This window comes from Triturus cristatus, chromosome 4_2 (assembly GCF_964204655.1).
Source record: "Triturus cristatus chromosome 4_2, aTriCri1.1, whole genome shotgun sequence".
NCBI lineage: Eukaryota > Metazoa > Chordata > Amphibia > Caudata > Salamandridae > Triturus > Triturus cristatus.
The window spans coordinates 83,723,347-83,746,014 of NC_140586.1; the positions used below are offsets into that span (position 1 = coordinate 83,723,347).

The 22,668-nt window shown below is 44.7% G+C and overlaps 1 protein-coding gene across 1 annotated transcript in view; it reads right to left on the reverse strand.

Moving 5' to 3' along the window:
• Positions 1-8,950: 8,950 nt before the first annotated feature.
• LDLR (low density lipoprotein receptor) overlaps positions 8,951-22,668 on the reverse strand; it is a 30,742-nt gene continuing 17,024 nt past the window's right edge. The window contains exons 8-18 of the mRNA XM_085600650.1: positions 22,393-22,518; positions 21,116-21,287; positions 20,702-20,929; positions 20,046-20,164; positions 19,731-19,870; positions 18,275-18,416; positions 16,068-16,220; positions 14,951-15,199; positions 14,160-14,237; positions 12,906-13,063; positions 8,951-11,831 (exon numbers count right to left, since the gene is read on the reverse strand). Coding sequence (XP_085456776.1) covers positions 11,796-11,831; positions 12,906-13,063; positions 14,160-14,237; positions 14,951-15,199; positions 16,068-16,220; positions 18,275-18,416; positions 19,731-19,870; positions 20,046-20,164; positions 20,702-20,929; positions 21,116-21,287; positions 22,393-22,518 — 1,601 coding nt within the window. The 3' untranslated portion in view covers positions 8,951-11,795. The remainder of the gene's footprint in view (positions 11,832-12,905; positions 13,064-14,159; positions 14,238-14,950; positions 15,200-16,067; positions 16,221-18,274; positions 18,417-19,730; positions 19,871-20,045; positions 20,165-20,701; positions 20,930-21,115; positions 21,288-22,392; positions 22,519-22,668) is intronic.

The window sequence follows — 22,668 nt, forward strand, 5'->3', positions numbered from 1 at the left end:
CTACAATCCACGTCTGTTCTGAGGCTGCCTAGGCTGCCACACAGCAGGCATGTTGCTGGACCCCTGGGTAGGAGAGCCCCTGCTCTCCTGGGTCTGCAACAATGCACATCCTGGACGAGGTGCTAAATCTCCTCCCCCAGGATGGGCAGGGGGAAGCTTCAAAGGCATGCCACCTCTGAGAACTTCCCCAGGCCACTGCAACCCCCCACTCTGGTGGAAAGCTTGGCCGGAAACCCCAAATAAGGACAGGGGATGTGCCAGCCTGTCAACCCCACCCCTCAGGTGGGGGAGGTGAGGTGAAGCACATCCCGGGCTCTCGCCATCTTGAAGATGTGAAGCCCTACCCTATCAGGACTAGGCTACTGCCCCCCTCCCACAGGAGAGAGGCAGGATAGGGGGTGTACCCACCCCAGGACAGAGACCCATTGGTCCCTGCCTTTGGCCTACCTGTAACACCCTTGAGCTAGTATTTAGGGGCACCCTGAACCTTCCTTCCCCAGATTCCGAAATCCGAAGAAGAGCTAGAAGAAAGAAGACCTGCCCTGCAGCTGCTAAGAAGAGGAAGACACCAACTGCTTTGGCCCAAGCCCTACCGGCCGGTCGACCCTCGAACCTGCTACTGCTCCAACCCGGCATCTCTTGTGGCCAGCAACCTCACAAACCCCGGAGGACCTGGCTACCTTTTGACTCAACCCCTGGGACTCCCATGAGTAGAGGCTCTTCTCAAAACCTACTTCCCGGCAGCCCGGAACCGCGAACCCAGCACAGTGCACCCGCCAAGCCTGGCCTGTGCCAGAGTGAACAAAGAACACGAGGACGACCCCACGGCGACTGTGACCCCGAGTCCAGCACCCAAGGACCTCCCTCGACACTCCTGAAGAAGCCTGCAGCCTCAGAACCAGGTGCCCCCCCCAACCACGATCAACAGAGGGTAAGATTTCTAGGCACCCCTGCACCCGGCGCCCGCGGCCCCCTGTGTCCAATCCCGGGGTACCTACCTATCCTCCAACTACCCAACTTACCTCTCAAAGTGGTGGTAGCACCTGAAGAATCTTCGTCCCCGCGCTTGCAGCCTTTTTCTAAACCGGAGATTTCCCATTGAAATCAATTGAGCGCCCAAAGGCTCAAGAGCACCCTGCACCCAGCCGCCCGAGTGGCCCTGGCAGTGCAACCTCTACACCTATCTACTTCCCCACTTGCCCTGAGTAAGTGACCAGGAGCCCAGCTCCCACAGCCGCGTGGCCTGCTAGTCAGCAGCCACCAACCAAGGCCCCCCCTACCTCTCATAGGATAACATTGGACCTAACTCTCTCTGCACCCGGCTGCCCTTGTGCCACTGAGGGTGAACCAACTGTACCTTCCTGACCCTGGGAGACCACTGAGTCTATGCCCAGAACCTTAACTCAGCCAGTCGAGTACTTACCTTTAAACCTATAACTCAATTTTCTCCATAGGGTAACATGGACTGGCTTTTACTGAAATTTCTTCTGTTGACTTTTCAAAACTTAAAATATTCACCAAAAATCAGCCGAGTAACGAAAACACTCACCTGCTCTTAGGTGAGCTCCCAGTGCTGGATCGTGGTGCCCAGCACTGACTCTGAAAAATACTTACAACTGTACTTACCAGTAACCCAATTTTCTCCCATAGGAAATCATTGACTGTTTTTCTGTGAAATTTCTTCAAAGTGTCAATTTCTGCAAACTTTAAATATTCTTTAAAAACCGTATAATAGATTACTTACCTGTTTTGGATAAAGGTCCCAGTACTGAGTCTAGGCACCCAGTACTGGATTACAAAAGTAACAAGAACATACTATACCTGCAACTTGAATTTTCTGCCATAGTGAATCATTGACTCTTCTATGAAATATTTTCTAAGTATAAACTTAAAATAGCAAAATATTGTCTAAAAATCATCACAGTAATTAAGTCTACTTTTATCACTTGATTCCAAGTACTGACCCAGGACTGAATCTAGGATCCAGTTCTGGAATTCCAGAAGTAATCCTAAAAGTAATCTGTGGCAAATAACTTGAAACTTCCATTGAACTCCATGCATTATTGTGTTTAGAATGGTGTCGCCTACTGCAACCACTTGTAACTTTCTACAAAAGTCAATTGCATATTGCAAAAGTATTTATATAAAGCATCTCATTCTGAGAAAGTATATTGTAATACCTATTGTTGGTTCTAAAATAAAACAAGCATATATTTTTTATATATAAACCATTGGCCTAGAGTTCAGTTATTGAGTGTGTGAGACCATTTGCTGGCTGTGTGTGCAACAAATGCTTTACACTGTCCTCTGATACTGCCTTACTGCTCGACCAAGCTACCACTTTAGAGAGTAAGGTTATATCTAATTTTAGCCTCTGCCAAACCCTCTGGGGACTGTGGACTCTGTACACCCTGTACCTATTTGGGGACAGTATATCCAGAGCCACTTTCTCACACTTACAACAGCGGCAAACCTTTGAAACTTCCCCTTCGTGGTCTCTGCCCATCCTGGGGGGAGGCGGCTTGGCACCTCGTCCCAGGATGTGCATTATTTCAGACCCCTGAGAGCAGCAGGCTCTCGACCAAGGGGTCCAGAAAAATGTCTCATGGTGGTAGCTGGTGGTAGCCACTCAGCCAGGACACTAGAGTTAGTTCGTTTTTCAGGGGACATCTCTATGATGTCCTTTGAGTGCGTTTTTCATTAAATCCCACATTGGCTTCCGTGTGGGTTTAATGTGCTGAGAAGTTTGATACCAAACTTCCTAGTTTTCAATAAAGCCATTATGGGGCAGGGGAGTTCATAATGACAAACTCCCAGCACCATATACTCTTAATGGCATTACTGCCCTAACAATGTCTAAGAATTTGTGTAAACACAGTAGGGGTATAGGGCTCATGCACCTGTACCCTTACCACTGGTATAGTGCACCCTGCTAGAGGGGTGGTTGACCTATGCTAGGGCAGTGGGTTGTAGGTATGGCGCACAGGGGTGTGTGTCATACATTCAACTTTTTTCTGCACCAAAACACGCAACAGGCGATGGCAGTGTGTGTGTAAAGGTACAGGGTCTCTAAGGGTGGTGCAATAAGTACTGCAGCCCTTAGAGGCCTTCCCTGGCCACAGTGCCCTTGGTACCTATGGTACTATTAACAAGGGACTGACCTGCGGTCAGAGTACCAATTGGGTTTTGTTGTTTATGCAGTTTAAGGAAAGAACATAGGCCCTGGGTACCTGTTTGGCAGGAACCCAGGGTACACTCAGCCGAAGTACATCAGCAGTTTGGCAAAAAGTGGGGGCAGCCATGCAAAAAGAGGGCACTTTCTTACACTTCGCTTTTCTGTATGTTTTGGTCCTGTCAATAGACATTGGAGCTCTTTTAACATCTAAATTATGTAAAGCTCTTTCTGCAACTGCATATGGTTGCGGAAAGAAAACAGGTAATTCTATTGATGATAAATAGGACAATGGGGACCCACTTTTGGTAAGAATTTAGGGTTTGTCCCAATTACTATCTTGTCACTATGAAGTGGGAAGAAAGTTTCCTCAAGGGTTAGTACTTGAATTTCACTGACTCCAAGTGAAGTAATACCAATTAAATTGCGAGTGTCTAGGATAAATATTGCAATTGGCAAGAGTGGAGTGGTTCAAATGGAGGCCCCATAAAACTTGTTAGCACAGTGTTTAAGTTCCATGCAGGTGAAGGTGCAGGTGGAAGTCTGTGAGGCATGACTCATTGAAGTCCCTCCATAAAAGCTTTGACAACAGGGTATTATAAATAATGACAAGAGTAGTCTATTTTGCAAATAGGCTGCAATAGCTGCCAAGTTTATTCGTATTGAAATATAGGCCAACTCTGTGGTTTGCAAATGCAATTAAGGAGTATTTATTATCTGTTCTTTTGCATTGAAGGGTTGATGTTTTGTATCTGGCAGTATATAACAAATCTTTTCCATTTGGTCGCATAACATTGCCTTGTGGTAAGTTTGCAAGCTTCTTTAATAATGTCCATACAGTGCTGTGGTGAGTTTAAGTACCCAAAATCTAAGACTTTAGGAGCCATATTGCAAGGTTCACTTCCTTGGGATTGGGGTGTCTTAGTGTTCCTTTGTTCTGTGTGAGAAGGTCCAGGTTGAGGTGAAGCTTCTCGTGTGAGACAAGTAAGAACTCCAACAGTGTTGAAAACCATGGCTGGCGAGCCAATGTTAGAGCAATAAGTATCGCTGTAAGAGATGTTAGTCTGAGTTTAATGACCACTAATGGAAGTAGTGGAAGAGAGGAAAAGCATATGCCAATATCCCTGACCCACCATCAAGAGTGTTGCCCTTGGACTGTTGGTGTGGCTGCAAAGTTTGGGCATTTGGGGTAAACTGTGGGGTGGAGTTCCCATTCGTGGACTTGTTGCGGAGTCCTGCTTAGAAAGTCTGCAACTTCATTGCTTGTCCCTGGGACATGTTCTGCTAGGAGATACATGTTGTGATGTATTGCTATGCTCCATATTTTCTGTGCTAACTGGGATAATTGGAAAGAGTGCTCCTCCCCCCCCCCCCCCCGTTTTTTTATGTAATACATAGTGGTCATGGTTTGAATTAGGAAAACTTTGTATTGTAGGTGAGGTAGAAAGGCTTTCACTGAACAGCTTGCAGCTCTAAGTGATTGATATGGAGAATCCAGTGTTTGGCATCCCATGCAGCATGAAATGTGAGGTTTTGTAGACTAGCTCCCCAAACAATTTGAGAAGCATCTGCTGTTAGAATCATTTGTGGAACTGAGTCTAGAAACGTCTGCCCATTGGATGAATTCTGTGGATTCCAACATTGCAGAGAGTGATGTGTGCGGCTGTCTACCAACACTAGATCATGAAGTTGACCCAGTAACTGTGCCCATTGATGGGAAACACATTCCTGGAGAAGGCTCATGTGTAGTCTAGCATGTGGGACTATTGAAATGAAGGATGCCATCATGCCTAGAAGTCGTAGAAATGTTTTGGCTGGGATGGAGTCCCAGTTTGAAACTGTTAAAGTAATGTTATTATGTTATTTATTCTCTCTGTATTTGGATATGCCTATGCGGATTGTGTGTTGAGCATGTGAATCCCAAGTGATGTAGTAAGTTTAGGGTGTGTTGAGTACTTTGTTTGCAGAGGCTGTTTGCTTTTATTAACCAGTCTAAGTATGGAAAGACATGGAAGTTTTGTCTGTGGAATTGTGCTTCTAGTACCGCTAGACATTATGTGAACACCCGTGGTGCAATTGTTATTCCAAATGGAATAACTTTGAATTGATAATGGGTTCCTTGGAATTGAAACCTTAGATATTTTCTGTTTGTGGGATGGATAGGTATATGGAATTAGGTTCTTAAGACAAAGGCAGCCATGAAATCGCCTTTCTGTAGTACAGGAATGATCTCCTGAAGAGTGACCATATGATGTAATGATTTGGTGTCGGAGGTCCTTTCTGCAATGGAGCGGTTATTTCCTCTTGTAGGAGATTTTGATGCTGTATTGATAATTTGCGTTAGGAGGTGGAAAGTTTAGAGGACTTCTAACATTGATCTGTGGCGATGGATTCCTATTTGGAGAGAAAATTTTGAAAACTACCCCAACCGGTGTTAAAATGCCTGGGGTAATGGTAAGGAGGTCATGGTTTGGTATTGTTTGAGGTACGGGTATTATTTCTGCACCTTCTTCCTTTAAAATTGTTTACTCCAAGAACCTCTGTAGAATGTTTTAGGAGTTGAGGTTTGCCACAGTTTTTAATACGTTGACCCGGTGTTGTCTGATAAGGCAGATCTTGCATCTTGCTTATAGATGTGCCTGCGTAATTAACCACGGTAGGTACTGGTTTGGAGAGCCCCCATCGATTTTGCGACCTTGGTCCTTTTTCATTTTCAAGGGCTATGTCCACTTGAGGACCGAAAAGATTCTCTTTGTCAAATGGGAGGTTTAAAATTGCCTGTTGTACCTCAGGCTTAAATCCTGAAACATGTAGCCATGCATGCCTACATATTAGAATACTAGTATTTATACCACTAGCAGCGGTGTCGGCTGCATCTAGTGCACATTTTAGAGTTATTGGTAATGAGTTTTCCCTCATTAACAAATTCCTACCCCCTTTGTGTACCTCTAGGAGGTATTGGGGGGAGACTCTCCATTTCATCCCAGTGGTCTCTATCGTATCTAGCTAATAGAGCCTGGCTGTTGGCTATACGCCACTGGTTAGCTGATTGTGCAGCCACACGCTTTCCAGAAGCATCTATTAGATTTCTAGAAGTTTAGATTATTTTTCTGGAGGAGGTGCATCTCCAGATGTTTGGGAGTATGCCCTTTTTGTGCATTGGACACTACCAGAGAGTCGGGGTTAACTGACCTCTAAAAGATGGATAGAGCGATAGGATTGGAGGGTGCAGCTTTCGATTTTGTTAATGCATGTTGCTATGATTCTAGCTTTGACAGGTCCTTTAAAAATTCTCAGCGTGACGTACCATGTCACGAGTGGTAGATACTGTGCCCCGCTTTGAACGTTAGATAAGGTTCTAAAAAGGAAGTCCTTCTCCATGGTGTCCTTCTGTAAAGGTACCAGATGGAAAGCTGTTGCCCTTGCTATTAAATCCTGATACACAGAGGCATCATCAGGTAGTGATGGTCATGTGGGATAGAGATCAGGGTCTGTATACTCTTGTGGTTCAGCATCAGTCAGCCCAAGCATCTCTCTATGTATGCTCTGTGATATACCATTATCATCCTCTACTATATGTGAATGAGGAGACATGTCACTTGCCTCAGATAGTTGTGGTGAGTGAAGTGGTGGCTTGAAAGGTGGTGGTGTTTGTGGGTTAGGTGAAGGTGGAATATGTAAGTGCAAAGGGCTAATGGCAGCATCCTATTTCTTCTTTGGAGGCTGTTGAGGAACGTCCAAAGTCTCTTGGAAACTTAACGGTTTCTTAAATGAGTGATGTTTTGCTGGTTGAAGAACTATTTTCTTTGGTCCAGGCTGTATTTGGAGCGTTTTCTGCCTCAGATCGAGCCGCTCCTGCATTAGAGGATTGGCTCTGGTGGAGACTTTGGTCCGAAAGTTTAACACTTCGGTGAAGGATGTTTCGACTTAGATGCAGCAGTGGTCGGATCTGAAAGGGTATGTTTAGGTTTCTGTGCCTAAACTGATGATCGAGGCGTTGTAGACTCTGAGGTCGAGAAGGTGGAAGCCCCTGCTGTAGGCTGAGCTTTTGGAGGCTTCAGTCTCTGTATTTTGGTGCCAGCCATAGCTTTTTTTGCAGTAGTGGACTGTAAGCAGTCTTGTCGTACGGAGCCAATGTTTTGGGCTTTGGATTAGGGAGAAAGGTACGCACAGTCCGATGTTTCTGTGCTGGCTGGAGGGTGGCCGAGTCCTGGTCTGAATCATGTATAGGTAATGATTGCTCCTGTGCTGCAGATGCTTTCTCGTCTTCCTCCTACTGTCAACCAAAAATGTCCGGTACATCCTTTGTTTATGCTGCATCTCTTGGCATTGAGCACGTCGATCTTGAAGGGTCTTTATTGATCAAAATGACTTGCAGGCCTCATAGCTTTCCTCTCGATGATCTGGTGAGAGGCATAGGTTGCAAACAGTGTTGGTCAGTATGGGGGTATCTAGAGTGACACTTCATACAGAAGCAGAACAGAATCTGTTCCATTAGCAGGTCATTCTCCAAAGACCATGGAAGTGGAAAAAAAGGTCCAGCCAGGCATGGCCCTTGGGCCAAGGAAGCAAGTTGAAGACCAGCTATGCAGAAGGGAAATCGCTTGGATTTCAATAAAACTACACAATAGAGACAATACCGTCAAGTGAAGTTCTAATAGAGAACCAAAGGAGTCTCGAACCGGAGTGCCAGAGATTACTTCCGAACCCATCGGCGGAAAAATTCAATCTGGAAATGGAGTCAATGACCATGCACAAGATCACCAAGAGGAGGAGTCACACAGCCTAGGGACTCGAAAAAAAAACAACTAGTAATCATCCTAGCCCAACACTAGATGACGGACTTATGCAAAGCATGTGGATCTACAGCACACATGCCTCAAATGAATTATTTCTATGGCAGCAATAGGACCCAGTCACCTTTTTTATAGTTGAATACAGAGCGGTTGGATACCTTTTGCAAGACTGATTTGAGGGAGACAGTATCATATAGTCCCCAGAACTAAAACTTCTCTCTCCCCTTCCACACTGGTGTGATTTTTTTATTGGAAGCCTTACTGAAATAATTAAATGCTCGGTTAAATAACAATTCAGAACACATGGCTTTTTAATTTACTTTGCCTTAATCTTCACATACATTGTATTTACAAAAACTGAACCAGCTATTACATCTCCATTTTCAATTTCACTTTCTGATTTGCTTATTTTTTTGTATTTGTTTCCACTTATCTTTAATCCCATCTCACTGTGCTCTTCGTCTGGTGTACCTTTCTTTGGTCTTGTCCCTCCCCTCCTTGTTCCCGCTCAAAACAAAATCTTTTAGAAATTGCTTATCATGTATGAACTTTTGTCTAAAATTTGGACACTTAAGAATGCTACTTGAAATAAATCAGCAAAGTAGAAAAATGTAAGTGCATACCGTGCTTCACTAAATGGGTTCTTTAACAGAAGCAAAAGACCCATAGGCTAATGTTGGTGTCTCTCGCAAGAAGAAAGGCTACAAATATATTGTATGCCACCAATTTGACGCATGCCCACTGGTCATCAAAAGGCTTTTGGTTTGAATGAAGCTGTGTAATTTGAGGCTTACCAAACAGGGGCTTAAAATGGAGTGAAATCAAGTTTCCAATTATCGGGAAGTTTGAAACTTTCTGCCGTGAGTTGCAAATTAAACTTGACAAAAACAATCACACACAAATACCAACCATCAACAATCACCAACCCCACGGACTATTCAATTGAAACAGAAGACAAACTAAAGACTCGAAGGCACTGGTCTTATGAAATAAATAAATCATATTTTATAAATTCTTTAGCAATAACATCTTTTCTGAAACAATATGTACATACAAAACATATGGAAACAAAAGCGGTGATGTGCAAATTAAAAAAGGATCTTTTAGAAATTAACATATTTACACCCATCGGAGAAGAAGAAAGGTCAGAAAAGTGGTTTTGACAGTTTTCAGGCACTATGTGGGAACGGACTTCTTTTTCTGCTTGACCCATTTCAGTTTTTCATTCAATTTAGAGCACAATTGTTTTTTGTTTTACCCTTTTCTGAGTTACGTTGCAAGAACTTCCCACGTCATAATGTAGGAGGGCCTTGGCTATGTACCTCACACTATTGAAAGAAGAAATGGAGGACAATCACAGGTTTCATCCATGAATAGCTTAAATTATACGAAGCAAGGAACTCGAATACAGGATTTGGACATAGATACATTCTATGTAGCAGTGATGGCTCGAAATTTGAATTTCTGGCATGTTTACAGATACCATTAACTTCTATACATATTAGTAGGATGCTGGTACTTCCTTTTGATTAGCCCCTTCAGAAATCAAGGATTTTGACATTTAATCCCAGTGCATTAAGCAACTCATGAACCTGGTCATAGATGTATATACCAAAATGTGACAGAAAACCTAATTTCCAACATAGTGCTCAGGATTGGGTACTGGTTCTTGCTAGTCCAATATTATGGATGAATCGTCAGACCTGGAAACAGCCTGTTTCGGACATTGGCAATACAGACCCTCAGAGAGGTGAGCATTCTCCATTACTACATGGAGACACATACCGCTTTGTTCTTGGGACCCGACTCCTTTGAATGAGACCAGAGTTGTCGAAAAAATGCGGAGTACAATTGGTCATCCTAGGCACTTCATATCGCACCTTGCCTTGCACAGAGCAATGGCAACACGTCCACCTTTGTAGTCCTCGCGTGAGGAGTTTCCGCGCCTTTGCAGAAAGCACAGTTGTGGTTGGCAACGTGATGGAAGGCACAATTGTGCAAACATTCACAGCGTGAAACGAGTTCATGAAATATTTGTGTGTGCCTTGCAGAGAATATTCGGATAGATCCATGGATTTTCTAGGTGGCAATAACCTTCATCTATATGGCTTATTAAGAGGTGTTTTCTGCTATGTGCAGAACATTGCTTAAAGCAAGGAAGTCGCCGATCTCTATATGGATGTGCAAGATCGATCTCTAGGGGGTTAGAGTGTTTAAAGAGGGGTCTGCAAACATTTATGTAAAGAAGGCGTTTTTCAATTTCTAAGGAAATTGAGAAGGCCATGTTTGATGCAGCTACATTCCCTAAAAAACAATCGACAACCCTCTACGATATTTGATGCTTTAAGAAAACAGGTGTGTGCACAAAGAGAAGACTTCTGCCAAACAAGCACAAACCACATTGGCAAGGTGTTTTGCAGGATCCCAGAATTTAGGCCAGGTAAACAAAACACCAAAGAATGGTGCAATGGGTGGAAGATGCTTCCAGTTTGATGACCACTGTAGATTTGCTTGATCTTGTGCAAGGTGGGTTGTGGCTGGTCAAATGAGCTAAACAATATGTAGAGAAAAGAAACTGGCAACACTGGTAACCCAAAGCTCCCAAGTGTTGGCAACAAAATCATACAAAATTCTGGCTGTTCACAGATGGATTTCTGATCTGTGCCAAGTATTAAAACCCTCTTTCCCACAAAACCCAAATATTGACATTCCCAGCAAAGTATTCAAGAGCAACAGAAGAGGATATAAGATCATGATTACCGCTCATCAGAAAGAATCATAAGAACAAGATTTTGGGGGTAGGGCGGCTGGCTGCCCTAGTCCCATGTGCCCAAGAGCCACACAAAAACGCCTTCATACCGCTGTATATTCTATTTACAAAACATCGTAAACAGTGCAAGGTATTAACAGTCCTTCTGTACAATATACAAAAACCCAAACAACAACAAAATATGTATATAAAGTGCACAGGGAAGGGAGAACATTTCCAGGGCAAAAAAAAAAAAAAAACCTATAACCTACAGGCACAGTAGTGGTTCAACTGAGATGGAGCAATTGCCCTCCTTTCGCCATCAACCACACGCCAACCTTCATTAAAGCTTAGGGTCAGCCAATGGGCTGCAGTCCTGAGTGGCACAGGTAAGCGTGCCTTTTGTGCAAAAGGAGGACAGCAGGATGGCTTGTGGCAAACCTCAGGGATTTCCTGGGGCGTGTAAACAGTACTTTCTCCTGAGGTCGAGTGCAGCGACAGTCTGGCAAACACAATCACTTTTTTTAAACAAAAGTTTACCCCACCTCCCACTGCTCCCCAAGAGTCTTCTTCTCCCCTTCAAAGGGGTGGGTTAGTCTTTTAGCTCTGTAGTTCAAAGTGGGACGGTTGGCTCATGTCCAACCTTGTGCTCCACAGACTTTCAAGCGCTCGTCACAGATATTAGTCTCTACTCCAGAGAACTGCTTGGCTTCCACAACCCGACCATCGATCTCCTTCATGTTTAAGAGACTCCCCGATAAAACTTGGGGGCCAAAGTGGCACACTCTTGTAGCTTGACCAAAAAAGTGGATTGGAAAAAAAAAAAAAAAAAAAAATACATATCTTGATTTATCATAATAAATAAAACAAATCTAAAGCTCCAAAAACACTTCAATTAAGGTGTTAAAAGATTAAGTGTCCGTCAAGTTGATCAGGATGGGGGTTGCAGTGTGCTCAGACTTGGTTGGGTTAAGAGCTGCAGAGTGTAGCCATCTTTTTCTTTTTTTTTTTCTTCAATAAACTCCTCTCCCCACAGTGAGCAGTAGCAGCATCTTGGTTAGGACCTCTTCAGCATGTTTCAAGCAACATCATCCTCCACGCTAACCATTTGTCTCTGGAGAGGAGGAAAAGGCACAGAGAAGGTTAGGACTGGGTTGGAACTGGGGTATAAGGAGTGGGGAATAATATAAAAAGATGAAAGAAATTGGCTTTGTTTAAGTCTAATTCTTGTTTGCTTGTATTTACAAAAGTAACCAGTGTTAAAGAGTGATTGTTCTTACGCCAGACCCCAGTACTGGGACAAAAAAAAAAAAAAAGTATTTTCGTACCACCATTACTAACCCTCTAAAGGGGATTGTGGGTTTTGCATTTTGGAATCACTGAAGCTAATAAAAATTGGCCGTTCCTCATAGATAACTCGCATAGGTGCAGCTTCTGCCCCCTCCGGCATGAAATCCTTTCGACAGAGGTTGGGTGTACATTACCATTGGAGACGCGTCTCTTCTACTGTACAATACCCAGAAAAAATAATGGCGACTAAGCGGTTTAAAGACAATTTCTTTGAACTATAGGGGTTTAAATGCTAAAGAAAGGGCCACAAAAAGGAAAGTAAAATATTCACCAGGGTTTAGCAATGCTGAACAAAGGTTCACAGAAAGGAAATAAAATTGTTCAGCAAGCATAGATATCACAAGCCTGAGCTCGTTCTTGAGCATGGTGCAACCAACCCTGTGCCACGAACATGCTCCAGGGTGTAAACTAGAAAGTATTTGTATTAAAGACCGGTACTCAGGTGAATACAATTACCTATCTGTTGAGTGCCAGTTACCAACAGCCAGGGAAAGCACCAGTATCATATAAAGCAGAGATCTCCAAAGTCAGCCCTGGAAGGCCGGATCCACGCCAGATTTTTAGCATTTCCACATTCAGATAAATTTAGTTATCTTAAAAATCTGGCATGGATCCGGCTCTGCAGGACCGACTTTGGAGAATCCAGATAAAAAGCCTTGTTCCATGCATGCAGGCTACTTTGATCATTGTATAGTACATACTTTTTCTCCGTTTTTAAGAGTACGCAGATGCGGAGAGATTCTTCAAGCAGCATCTGGGAGAGAGGCGCACCATGGGAGGACAACAACTGAACAGTATAAGGGAACTAAGGAAACTTAGTTGGCCGCAGCCTACTTACAGAAGGATATGTGTAGCCGTCCTGATTCCGGCAAATATGGATCTCATCTTCGGTGGTCTTCTGGTACACTGGATTGTCAAAGTTGATGCTGTTGATGTTCTTGAGCCGCCACTTCCTCCAGAGGAGGAAAGCGCTGAAGGCCACCAGGCAGAGTACAGCTAGAAGGAAAAGCAAAATAGCCATTAGTTTCAGTGTCGATGAGGTAGCGAGCATTCATTCACACGGCCACAGTAATCCCATGACACAAGAACTTGGTGCTGCTAACAAGTGTTATTGCGCTTTTATCAAGCTCAGACAGATAGACGGAATTGACCACAGGATGGCAAGTCAGGGTAAAACCAGCACAATTTGTCAGGCAGCCATCTTATTGGTAGTGAACAACCGGCCTTCAATTTTCCTTCTCAAATATGTCAAAATTCTCCTTCTTTAGATGCCACAAACTATGATTTTTTGAAGTGGCTTCTACAAACCATGGCCCCCTGCAGTCCAGCCTTTTTCTGTGAAACGCGGCTTCAGTTCGCCACCCACCGTGTGCTTGTCATGGAATAAACTTGACAGGAAGACCACTTCTTGGTTTTGGCACCAAAAGCATTTCACTGGATAGAACATTTAGGCCATCAGCTCTTTTTCTGGAAAAATGGCCATGTGGCCAAATCCACCTGCTACATATCCCCCACGCAACATAGTCCAGCCACATTAGCTGTGTGGATAAAGATAACCGCCACAGAGATCGATGCATAACCTGCAGGTCACGGGCTTGAATCAAAACAAGATAGGCCATTCGGTCAGTGCCCCAGCTGGAGGTGGCAGATTACAGGGATTGAGGGAGAGGCCTTGGCTACTCATCGGTCTAATGTTTAACACACTGAACATCAGTAGTTGTGGGTAAGATCACCAAGCTCTCAATGCTGGTCTCTCTGTGGCCTACAGGTGACAAGTTGGAACCCTTGTGTGGCCAACCAGTTTTCTTAATCACAAGGTGAATAACATGCGTATCAATAACATCTGTTATGTACAGCACTTGGCAAAAGGTGATAAGTTTGGAATTGGGTGCTGTATAAAATACAAGTTATTAAAACAAGTGCCCCCAAAAACTGGTTTTGGTGGCTACTGTACAAATGTGGCACTCACACAAGCTCCTTTCACAAGCCGCAAGGCGGTTAAGAAAAATGCAGAATTTGAGGCAGCCCCCGCCCCCCCCCCCCCAATCAAGAAACAGAGTGGTGTAAAACAAGTAGAAGGACATGTACTTACCGAGAGGAATAACTATGTAGAGGGCTGTAGGGCTGCCATGCTTGCCTGTGCTGATGTCCGCCGCAACGTCATTGCGAGCTGAAGGGACAACAAAAAAAAAGGGGGTTTGCAAAAGAACACAAGCCACAAAATGCATTTTCAAACAATGTGATGCAATTGGTTTAACCCATTCACTGAATCCCTTCGAGTGCCATTCGCAAGACAGCGGTCAACAGTCACTAAGGTGGGGCTGCACCTCCACCCATTCTAAAAGATTTGCAGTATAAATTGAACATTGGATCGCAGATCAATATGTGAATTTAGTCGGAATAAAGAGAAGCCCTTGATTCAAGTACAGAGTTATTTTCCAGAACTCTATAAATATTCCAGACCCATTCACTGTATGGTAGAAAAATGTAATCATTGCGCATGTAAGACTGTGGAAAAGGCAGAAACCAAATGCTGCAGGCAAGTAACGGCTATCCGGCGCTCTGGTGTGACCCTAGTAACTGCTATCCGGCGCTCTGGTGTGACCCTAGTAACTGCTATCCGGCGCTCTGGTGCGACCCAAGTAACTGCTATCCGGCGCTCTGGTGTGACCCAAGTAACTGCTATCCGGCGCTCTGGTGTGACCCAAGTAACTGCTATCCGGCGCTCTGGTGTGACCCAAAGTAACTGCTATCAGGCGCTCTGGTGTGACCAAAGTAACTGCTATCAGGCGCTCTGGTGTGACCCAAGTAACTGCTATCCGGCGCTCTGGTGTGACCCAAGTGCTCCGATTTGCCAGCCAAAAGCAAAGGCCTAGGCCTTACCTTGGTGCGGCACAGTTTCCGTCAGTGGTGTGGTGGGCTCCAGAACCAATGCAGGGTTCCTCTTAGGCGCGCTGGTGGCAGGAGCCAGAGTCGTAATCCTGGGAGTTTGGGTTGTGCTCCTGGGTGCTGGGGGAGTGGACCGGGGACTCGGCACTCTTGTGGTGGCTAAACGAGCAACGGTGGACGTCCGCAAGGCACCAGTGGTGGTAGAGGGGGAGCTGGCCTTGGTAGAGGGGGCTGCAGGGGGTACTTTTGAAAGAAGAGAAAAGAAAACGTTAGTTTGTAAGCACAAAATTCATCTTTGCACATGAAAATGTAGCAATTCTAAAAGAGCACAGAACATTTAATTACAAATATGGGTTAAACCATGCATGACCCTCAGAGTGGGAATAAAATATACTTTGTAAATGAGAAAACATCTGAAGAGTGGGATCCAAAGCTGTGAAAGCCAAATCACTAGTAACATGAAACGTGGTGGTCTACAGCCCTGCAATGCTCAAAGGCACTGGAAACAAAGTCACCAATATCTTCAACATCCAACCCACTTAATTCTGCTTTGTCGGGGACCTCCCGACAGGCACAAGGATCGCATTCCATATGGCCATGCTCGCAGTCCAGTTTGGGTTTGATCAACAGATGGGCCTATTTTACTAATCCTGCTGCTGAACTCCAAGGGTGGAGACCCCACGAGTCCTCAAAGTCGGTGTCAACAATCGGATGAGGCATGCTGAGGCTACATTCAAAGGGGAGACCAGGGAAGTACTTCCAAGAACGGAACTAAGACCATGAATAGGTCAGGACTTTCAGAACCCAATCCCTCAGCCTGGCTGTTTAACCAACACCTAAATCCACCGACTTCAAACGGACAGGCTGTCCTGAGATGGACAGGTTCTCAAAGGACTGCATTAAATGGAGCCATAAATCTCAGACACCAAATGAGTGAATTAACTCAAATACTTGTTGTGCCAAAGTAGAACTTATGAGCAGCTTCATGTGCTCCAACAGGTGTCACCATGAAACCAAAAATATCCCATGGCTCATCAACAACGTAGAATTCTTCTTTGATCACTTAGCAGTTTAATACAATAAAGTTAATCTTAACATGAGCCACGCTTACCAGTCACGCAACTCCTCATATCTAGGGCGAGGTGCAGGTCATCAGGGCAGGCGCACGTGTACTTTGCGGATCTGGCAGTGATGCGTGGAGCAGGAAGGCAGAGGTACTCGCATCCACCATTGGAGAGAGCGCTTGTCTCGCACCAGTTCACACCTGTAGAAAACGGAAGCAAATGCAAGGAAAAAAAGTGAGCAGGTTAGAACACATTTTCTTTTCCTTCCTCACAAGTGGTGAGCTCCCTCCAACTGTGCATGCAGGCTACCCATCCTACCACAAATTACAAACATTGTATAGAGCAGGCAAGTGAGGCTAGTGAAAAATATAGTATAGTGACAACATTTGGAATGTGATCAGTGTGCAAAGCATTATACAAGCAATAGAATGGCTAGAGGCATCATTGTCTATGTTGCACAACCCCACTTTTGGCCTTACTACAAAGAAATAATATAGAATGATGAAAGTAAGACCATAAAAATCAGCTGGATCATTTTAATGCCACTAGTAAAATTGAATACGTCAGCAAACAGGTGGCTTGAGGGACTTGCTATGGCAATGGTCCCAACTTTAGAGCAGTCATACATCAAGTTGACCTGGTCTATAGCCACTACAGAACTCAGCAGTGCACATTGCTACCAAGCCTGATCACCAGCGGCAAAGTTCCATCACAACGGCAAGCCGTCAATGGATTCCCGTTGTGCACAGATTCAAGTTGACAACACTCCACAACTGGTTTTCAAAACTTTCTAAAGCTTAAAACCTGAGACTCCAAGGCGAATGCACGGTTGCTGAAGAGTCTCAAGCCAGGACCCACGTGCGGCCTCTGAAGAACAACAGACTTCTTCCAACAATGCTGGCCAAGTAGTTGGGGATGCTTGTTCCTGGTGGAAACCTACACCCCACATCTGAAAATCTGTTGAGGATTTCCACGTTTAGGAAAGGTTGTGCTTACAGAGTCCTGCTGGCTAAACTTTGGAATTTTCTCGCTCTCCTCATTTCAACAAGAGAACAAAAGTTCTCGGACCTTCCAAAGCCAACTGAAAACCTGACTCTTCGTCTGATAATGATGTTCTTAGCATCCCTAGCCTGGTCATGGCTCTTTTTTAACACTGGAGAGCACCACAATGCCCTTTTTAATATTGCGTCTGAATACTTTCATTTATAAAACTAACAAGTTACATTAACTTGCGAAAAGTTAATGCCTCCAAGAATGTGCGATGGGAGAGCCAGAGTGAAGCTGACCAAACAAATAATGGTATTTTTGACGACATAAAAAACGAAAATATTGCAGAACATCCAAACTACGATAGCTAAAATCAACAATGGTGGGGAAGGCCGACTATCTGAGAATATGTAAAGGAAAGGTGGTGTACTGAAGAGGATCGAAGGCAGTCTCCCTTGCGATGCAGGAAACACGCTTTGGGAGAATTGAGTCAAATCAATATAAAAGGTGACCTGCACTCAGAGCAAATCGAAAGATGTCCCTGGACTGGCAAGGTGCAAAGACACTCGGGATGGGAGAGACAGAACAGCAATATGCTTGGCCTTGTAACACATCGTGACAGACCGATCCATGTTCACCTGTATCCCATGGGGCACATCTATAATCTCCATAAGTATAGGCTAAAGACGACTCCTATAACAGAAGGTCTACTCCAGGCAAAGTACTAACCATTGGTTGAAGACCTGCAAGTTAGTTGTCTTACACAGATTAACACAAGGGATACCCTAAAGTCTATATGTTCCCTGTTATACAGTATCCTGGCAAAGGCCTCAGATCTGTAGGGGTGACCGCTTGCTTGTCTTAAACAAGTCGACCAGACCACTAGGTGTTGCAGACCAATAACGTATCCACACTACATGGCTCAGTTTTTAATCTTTTCCCTGTCCCTATCATTTATTACAGTTTCCTATTCAAAGACAGGAGATCATTTTACGATCCACTTCCCACATCTGGACACTGTCACCACTCAAACAGTCTCCCACCAGGTGGTGGACGTTTTCACTTGGAGGACACTTAAGTGATTAACCCGATGAGGATTCTATCCACCAGATCACACTTAGGGTGATGGCATGCACCTTCGGTTGTAAAGACATGTTAGAGGGTCTTCGAGGCAATCTTCTTGGAGATCCTGTCAAACATATAGGGTTCACTCTGCTTTTTATTAGGAATATTGTAATGGGAAGCAGAGTGAAAACTCAGTCTTTACCTGTTGGCTGTTTGAGGTTGTGATACAGAATGATATCCTCCGGAGACATCAGATCCTCAGCAACAGTCACAATATCGCCTCCCGTCAGTCTGTTTGCACTGAAAATTGATTCGTGTTCAATGTCGGTCCAGAATACTTTGTCCTAAAAATAGAAATGTATATAGAATTATAAAATTGAAAACAAAAAGGTAGTCAATAGATTCTCACCGGGTCAAGCAGACAAAACGTTCAGCACTTGCAAAACAAATTTATACAGATCAACAAACAGTAGCAGATAAGAAGAGCAAATATTGAAACTTTAGAAAAATGCTGAAAATCGCTTTTTATCTTGGCAAGAGTTCTGAGCAAACCTGAGCTTTACAGCCCTTTGGCCCGGGCGTTCACAAACTTTCAAACAAATGAAAAGAAAAAAAAAAAAGTTTGCAAACACTACACAAGGGGTTAAATCGTTAATATATTGTGGCTTTGTTAAAAGCCAATTCGAAGGTGTTTTGGCTCCAACAGACTGTAGGATTCAAAAGAATCTGCCAATGGAAATTTTTGAATGCCCTAAAAATAATCAAACTAGGATTAAGAGTTTCCAGTAACAACTTACTGGACACAAATGTTTATACCTACATGTTCTTGGGATTAAAGCAGAGCTACCATGCCCATGACAAGGCTTGAAAGGCAATACACCTTTGAGCAGAGTGCACCTTTGATAGTGAGGTATGGGTCTACTCCAAATAGTGCTACAACTGTCATTTTCTTTCTTGATTTTACTCTCGCACAAGATATTCGGTACACTTGTATACTGGGAAATGACGGTGTGAACGGAAAAGGTGCTGACTGCAAGTCGCGGTGACCTCAATTGTAACCCTGGCTACCCTATACTAATACTGGGCATGCGGCTTCAAGTCACTACTCCTCACTTCCTTTATTGGCAAAAAGGGGGAGTACATAACAAATGACCCAACTCTTGGACTTGGTGCTTTGTAATGAAAATAGACACTTTCATTGACATACTTTGGCGTTGATATTTCCAGTGGCATTAGTCCATTAGGAATACAAAAGATCGCCAATATAACAGCACCCGAAGAAAACTGCTGCTAGTTAGCAAAATACATGATTTGTATTTATTCATTTTTAAGGCAAAAAATATCATGATCTGGTAGGCAGGTGGCTGAAATTTGAAGGAAACTAGCTTTCAGTTTTTGGGGCTACCCAATTTCCCTCGGGGCTAAGAAAACCTACCACCATGGCTACAGTCATTACATGAAATTCAAGGAACAAGGCTTTCTTGCGCAGTGCAAGCACTAGAAAAAAACTGGGGTAGGTAAGGGTAAAGGGCAGATCAATGCATAGACAGCATGGAGTTCAGTACCGCTATGACATACACGGATAAACATACAATTTGGAAACATTAACTTAAAACAGCACGCATAGGGTGCATGAATAAGTCACCAATAGGACTCACCTCGAAAATAGTGACAGCAAATGGGTGCGCCAATTTTTCCTCATCCATAATTACAGTTCTTCTGTTCCCACCATTTGCATCAATACTGGACAGAGAGTGCAGTTTGGAGTCTACCCAGTACACGCGCTGATTGGCCATGTCTGAAGAGAAACAAGGCAAGGGCAAGGTGAGCCACTAAAAGTCACATTTTCCAAAATGCTGGGAATATTATAATTAATGGTGAATTCTGGGCACGTTTACCAAGTAGCCAACTATGCTCCAGGTGTTTATAGGGTCACCCCAGTCACGTGACCTGCACGTCTTTCCTTCACTCACCTAAAGTGATGCCGTTGGGCCACTCAATGCCATCTTGCACCAGAGTCATGCGGTCCACTCCGTTCAACCCCCCTTTCTCGATTTTGGCAGGGAAGCCCCAGTCGGTCCAATACATGAATCTAAAAAACACAAAGAGACCGAAGGTGAGCGACTAACAGCAAACGACCATCATCACTTTAGTCCCACCCTCTTCGTGTTCTTCCGGTGCTCTGGCATGGCAGAGCTGGCCAAGTGTCCAGATGATAAGACGGGGAGCACCATTTCCACAATATACACACCCTCCCCATCAGGCCCACCACACCCTCCCCATCAGGCCATATCAGGCCCACCCTCCCAAACAGGCCAGATCAGGCCCATCACACCCTCCCTTATCAGGCCATATTCCTTTCAGGCCCACCATACCATCCCTTTCAGGCCCATCACACCCTCCCTAACAGGCAAAATCAAACTACTAAACAACCTATCTGGAGGGAACCTGAACCCAGACACCACTAGCAAAATCAAACTACTAAACAACATATCTGGAGGGGACCTGAACCCAGACACCACTATCCAGCATTGAAACATCTCTATGTGTGAACCACAGGACGGAAGAAGTTGCTCATTGAACCGTGGTCTCGGCCCATGCATCCCCAAAGGGCTCCATCAAACCGTACCCTTGAACGGGGTCCACCACGATGGCCCTGGGCCTGGCCAGCCCCTCCTTCACCAGCGTCCTCCTCTTGGTGCCGTCGGTGTTGGCCACGGAGATGGTGCTGAAGGCGGAGTCCGTCCAGTAGATGTTGCCGTGTATCCAGTCCACGGCGATGCCGTCGGGCGCTTGGATTTCATGCTCGATCACAGTGGAATGGTGAGAGAAGTTGTTGGCATTGTCTAGGAAGGCACTGTGTAGCAAGAGAGGGAAGAGAAAGAGAAATGAATAAAGAACAAATGACGCAGTGTTCATCCCCTGACTAAAGCAGACAATGACGCAGTTACATTTCGCCTAAACACACAAATCTAACACATTAGAAGCGACATTTTGTTTAGGACAGGTAGCACTTCCGGTTCGCGGTCCAATCAAAACTCACCTGTATATCTTCTTCTGCGACAGGTCCGACCAGTAGATCTTATTGCTGACGATCTCCATGTCGAGAGCCACGACGTTTTTCAGCTGCGGGATCAGACTCGTGTACTCGCTGCGGTCTAACGTCATCTTCCGCACCTCGTGTCGGTTAGTAAAAAAGAGGTACGCCACGGTGCCTGGAGAGGAGGGAGAGAAGGCCCCATGTCATGAGTCAACCTTGCACCTCGAGTTGTAATCAGAGAATTCGCACTCAATATGCAGAATAAAAGCAAACCCTGCGGTTCCTGAAGTCCAGCTGCCTTCTGCGCGTCTCCCAACTAAAGCGAAAAATAATTTACTGGGATGCTGTACACGGGACGGTAGTTGGAGGAGCCCGCTCTCAAATGCCGGTATGGGGCAATGAGAAATAGATTATTTTTAAGAAAATGTCTGCGATGTGGAATCCTTTGGGTCAAGTTAAATGGGCAAATTCAGCCACCAGGAAGAGGATTCTCCTGTAGAAACGCGTGTACTGGTTGCACTTTTTAATTCAAGGAATTAATAAAGATTTTAACAGTACGCTGAAGGTTTAATTTGTATCATTTTTTTTAGATCAAAGAAAGATTAAAAGGAAATAAGTCAAGATAGAGTGACTTTCACCATATACCTCCTTCTGTTGGATTTTGCATTTCCCTTCTCTTAGAGCGGCAGACCCTGATGCAGAGGTCTAGCCCGGGACCAGGGTTCAATTCCCCGCCTCGGCGGGTCTTGGGCTCAAAATTCCACGGATCTGATAATTCTCGCCGCCATTCCAATCATGGAGTCCCACTCTGCAACTCTGGGCAATAGCTTGCTTAATCTCCACAACGGCCCCCACAACGCTAAGGATGCCTGGCCTCCACCTTGGGGGTGCCCAGGAGTGGACGCCTCACAGGGAAAGCCAGGATGGGTTCCACAGCGGTATTCGTACAAGCGCCTTGAGACCCTTGCGGGTGAGTAGTGCGCTATACAAGTATCAATTTACAATTTACCCAAACACACAGGCGGTTTTGGACTACGAAGAACAAAGTATTAAGTTGTCCACCACATTTGGAAGCTGCTAGCCAATGGAATGCAAATGCACGTGCCCAAAAAGGCATCTGTGACAACAAGCTGGTAATCAACCCAAAGGACCAAACCCAACAAACCGACTCAGCTGCTTTCTCACATCAAGCAGGACTAGGAATAGAAAGCAAGGGGCACAGCGGAGAGCTATGGGGGAGCAAAACCAACCAAGCGCAATAGAAGCCATCTGCTACTCACCAATAGCCTTGCAGGTTTTGGACACCGGGTCGATCTGGTAACCCTCGTTGCAGGAACACTTGTAACTTCCCTCCAGGTTGATGCATATTTGGCTGCAGGTGTCGGGATTTTGGCACTCATCTATGTCTGAAGAGGAGTAAAGGGGAAGAAAAAAAAAAAAAGTCAAGGGGGAATTCTATGACCCAATAAAATAACCTTTAGGACACACAATTCCACAAGCAAACTGCCCATCATTAATGAGAACATTTATAGACTAAGCAACGGAAACGTCTACAT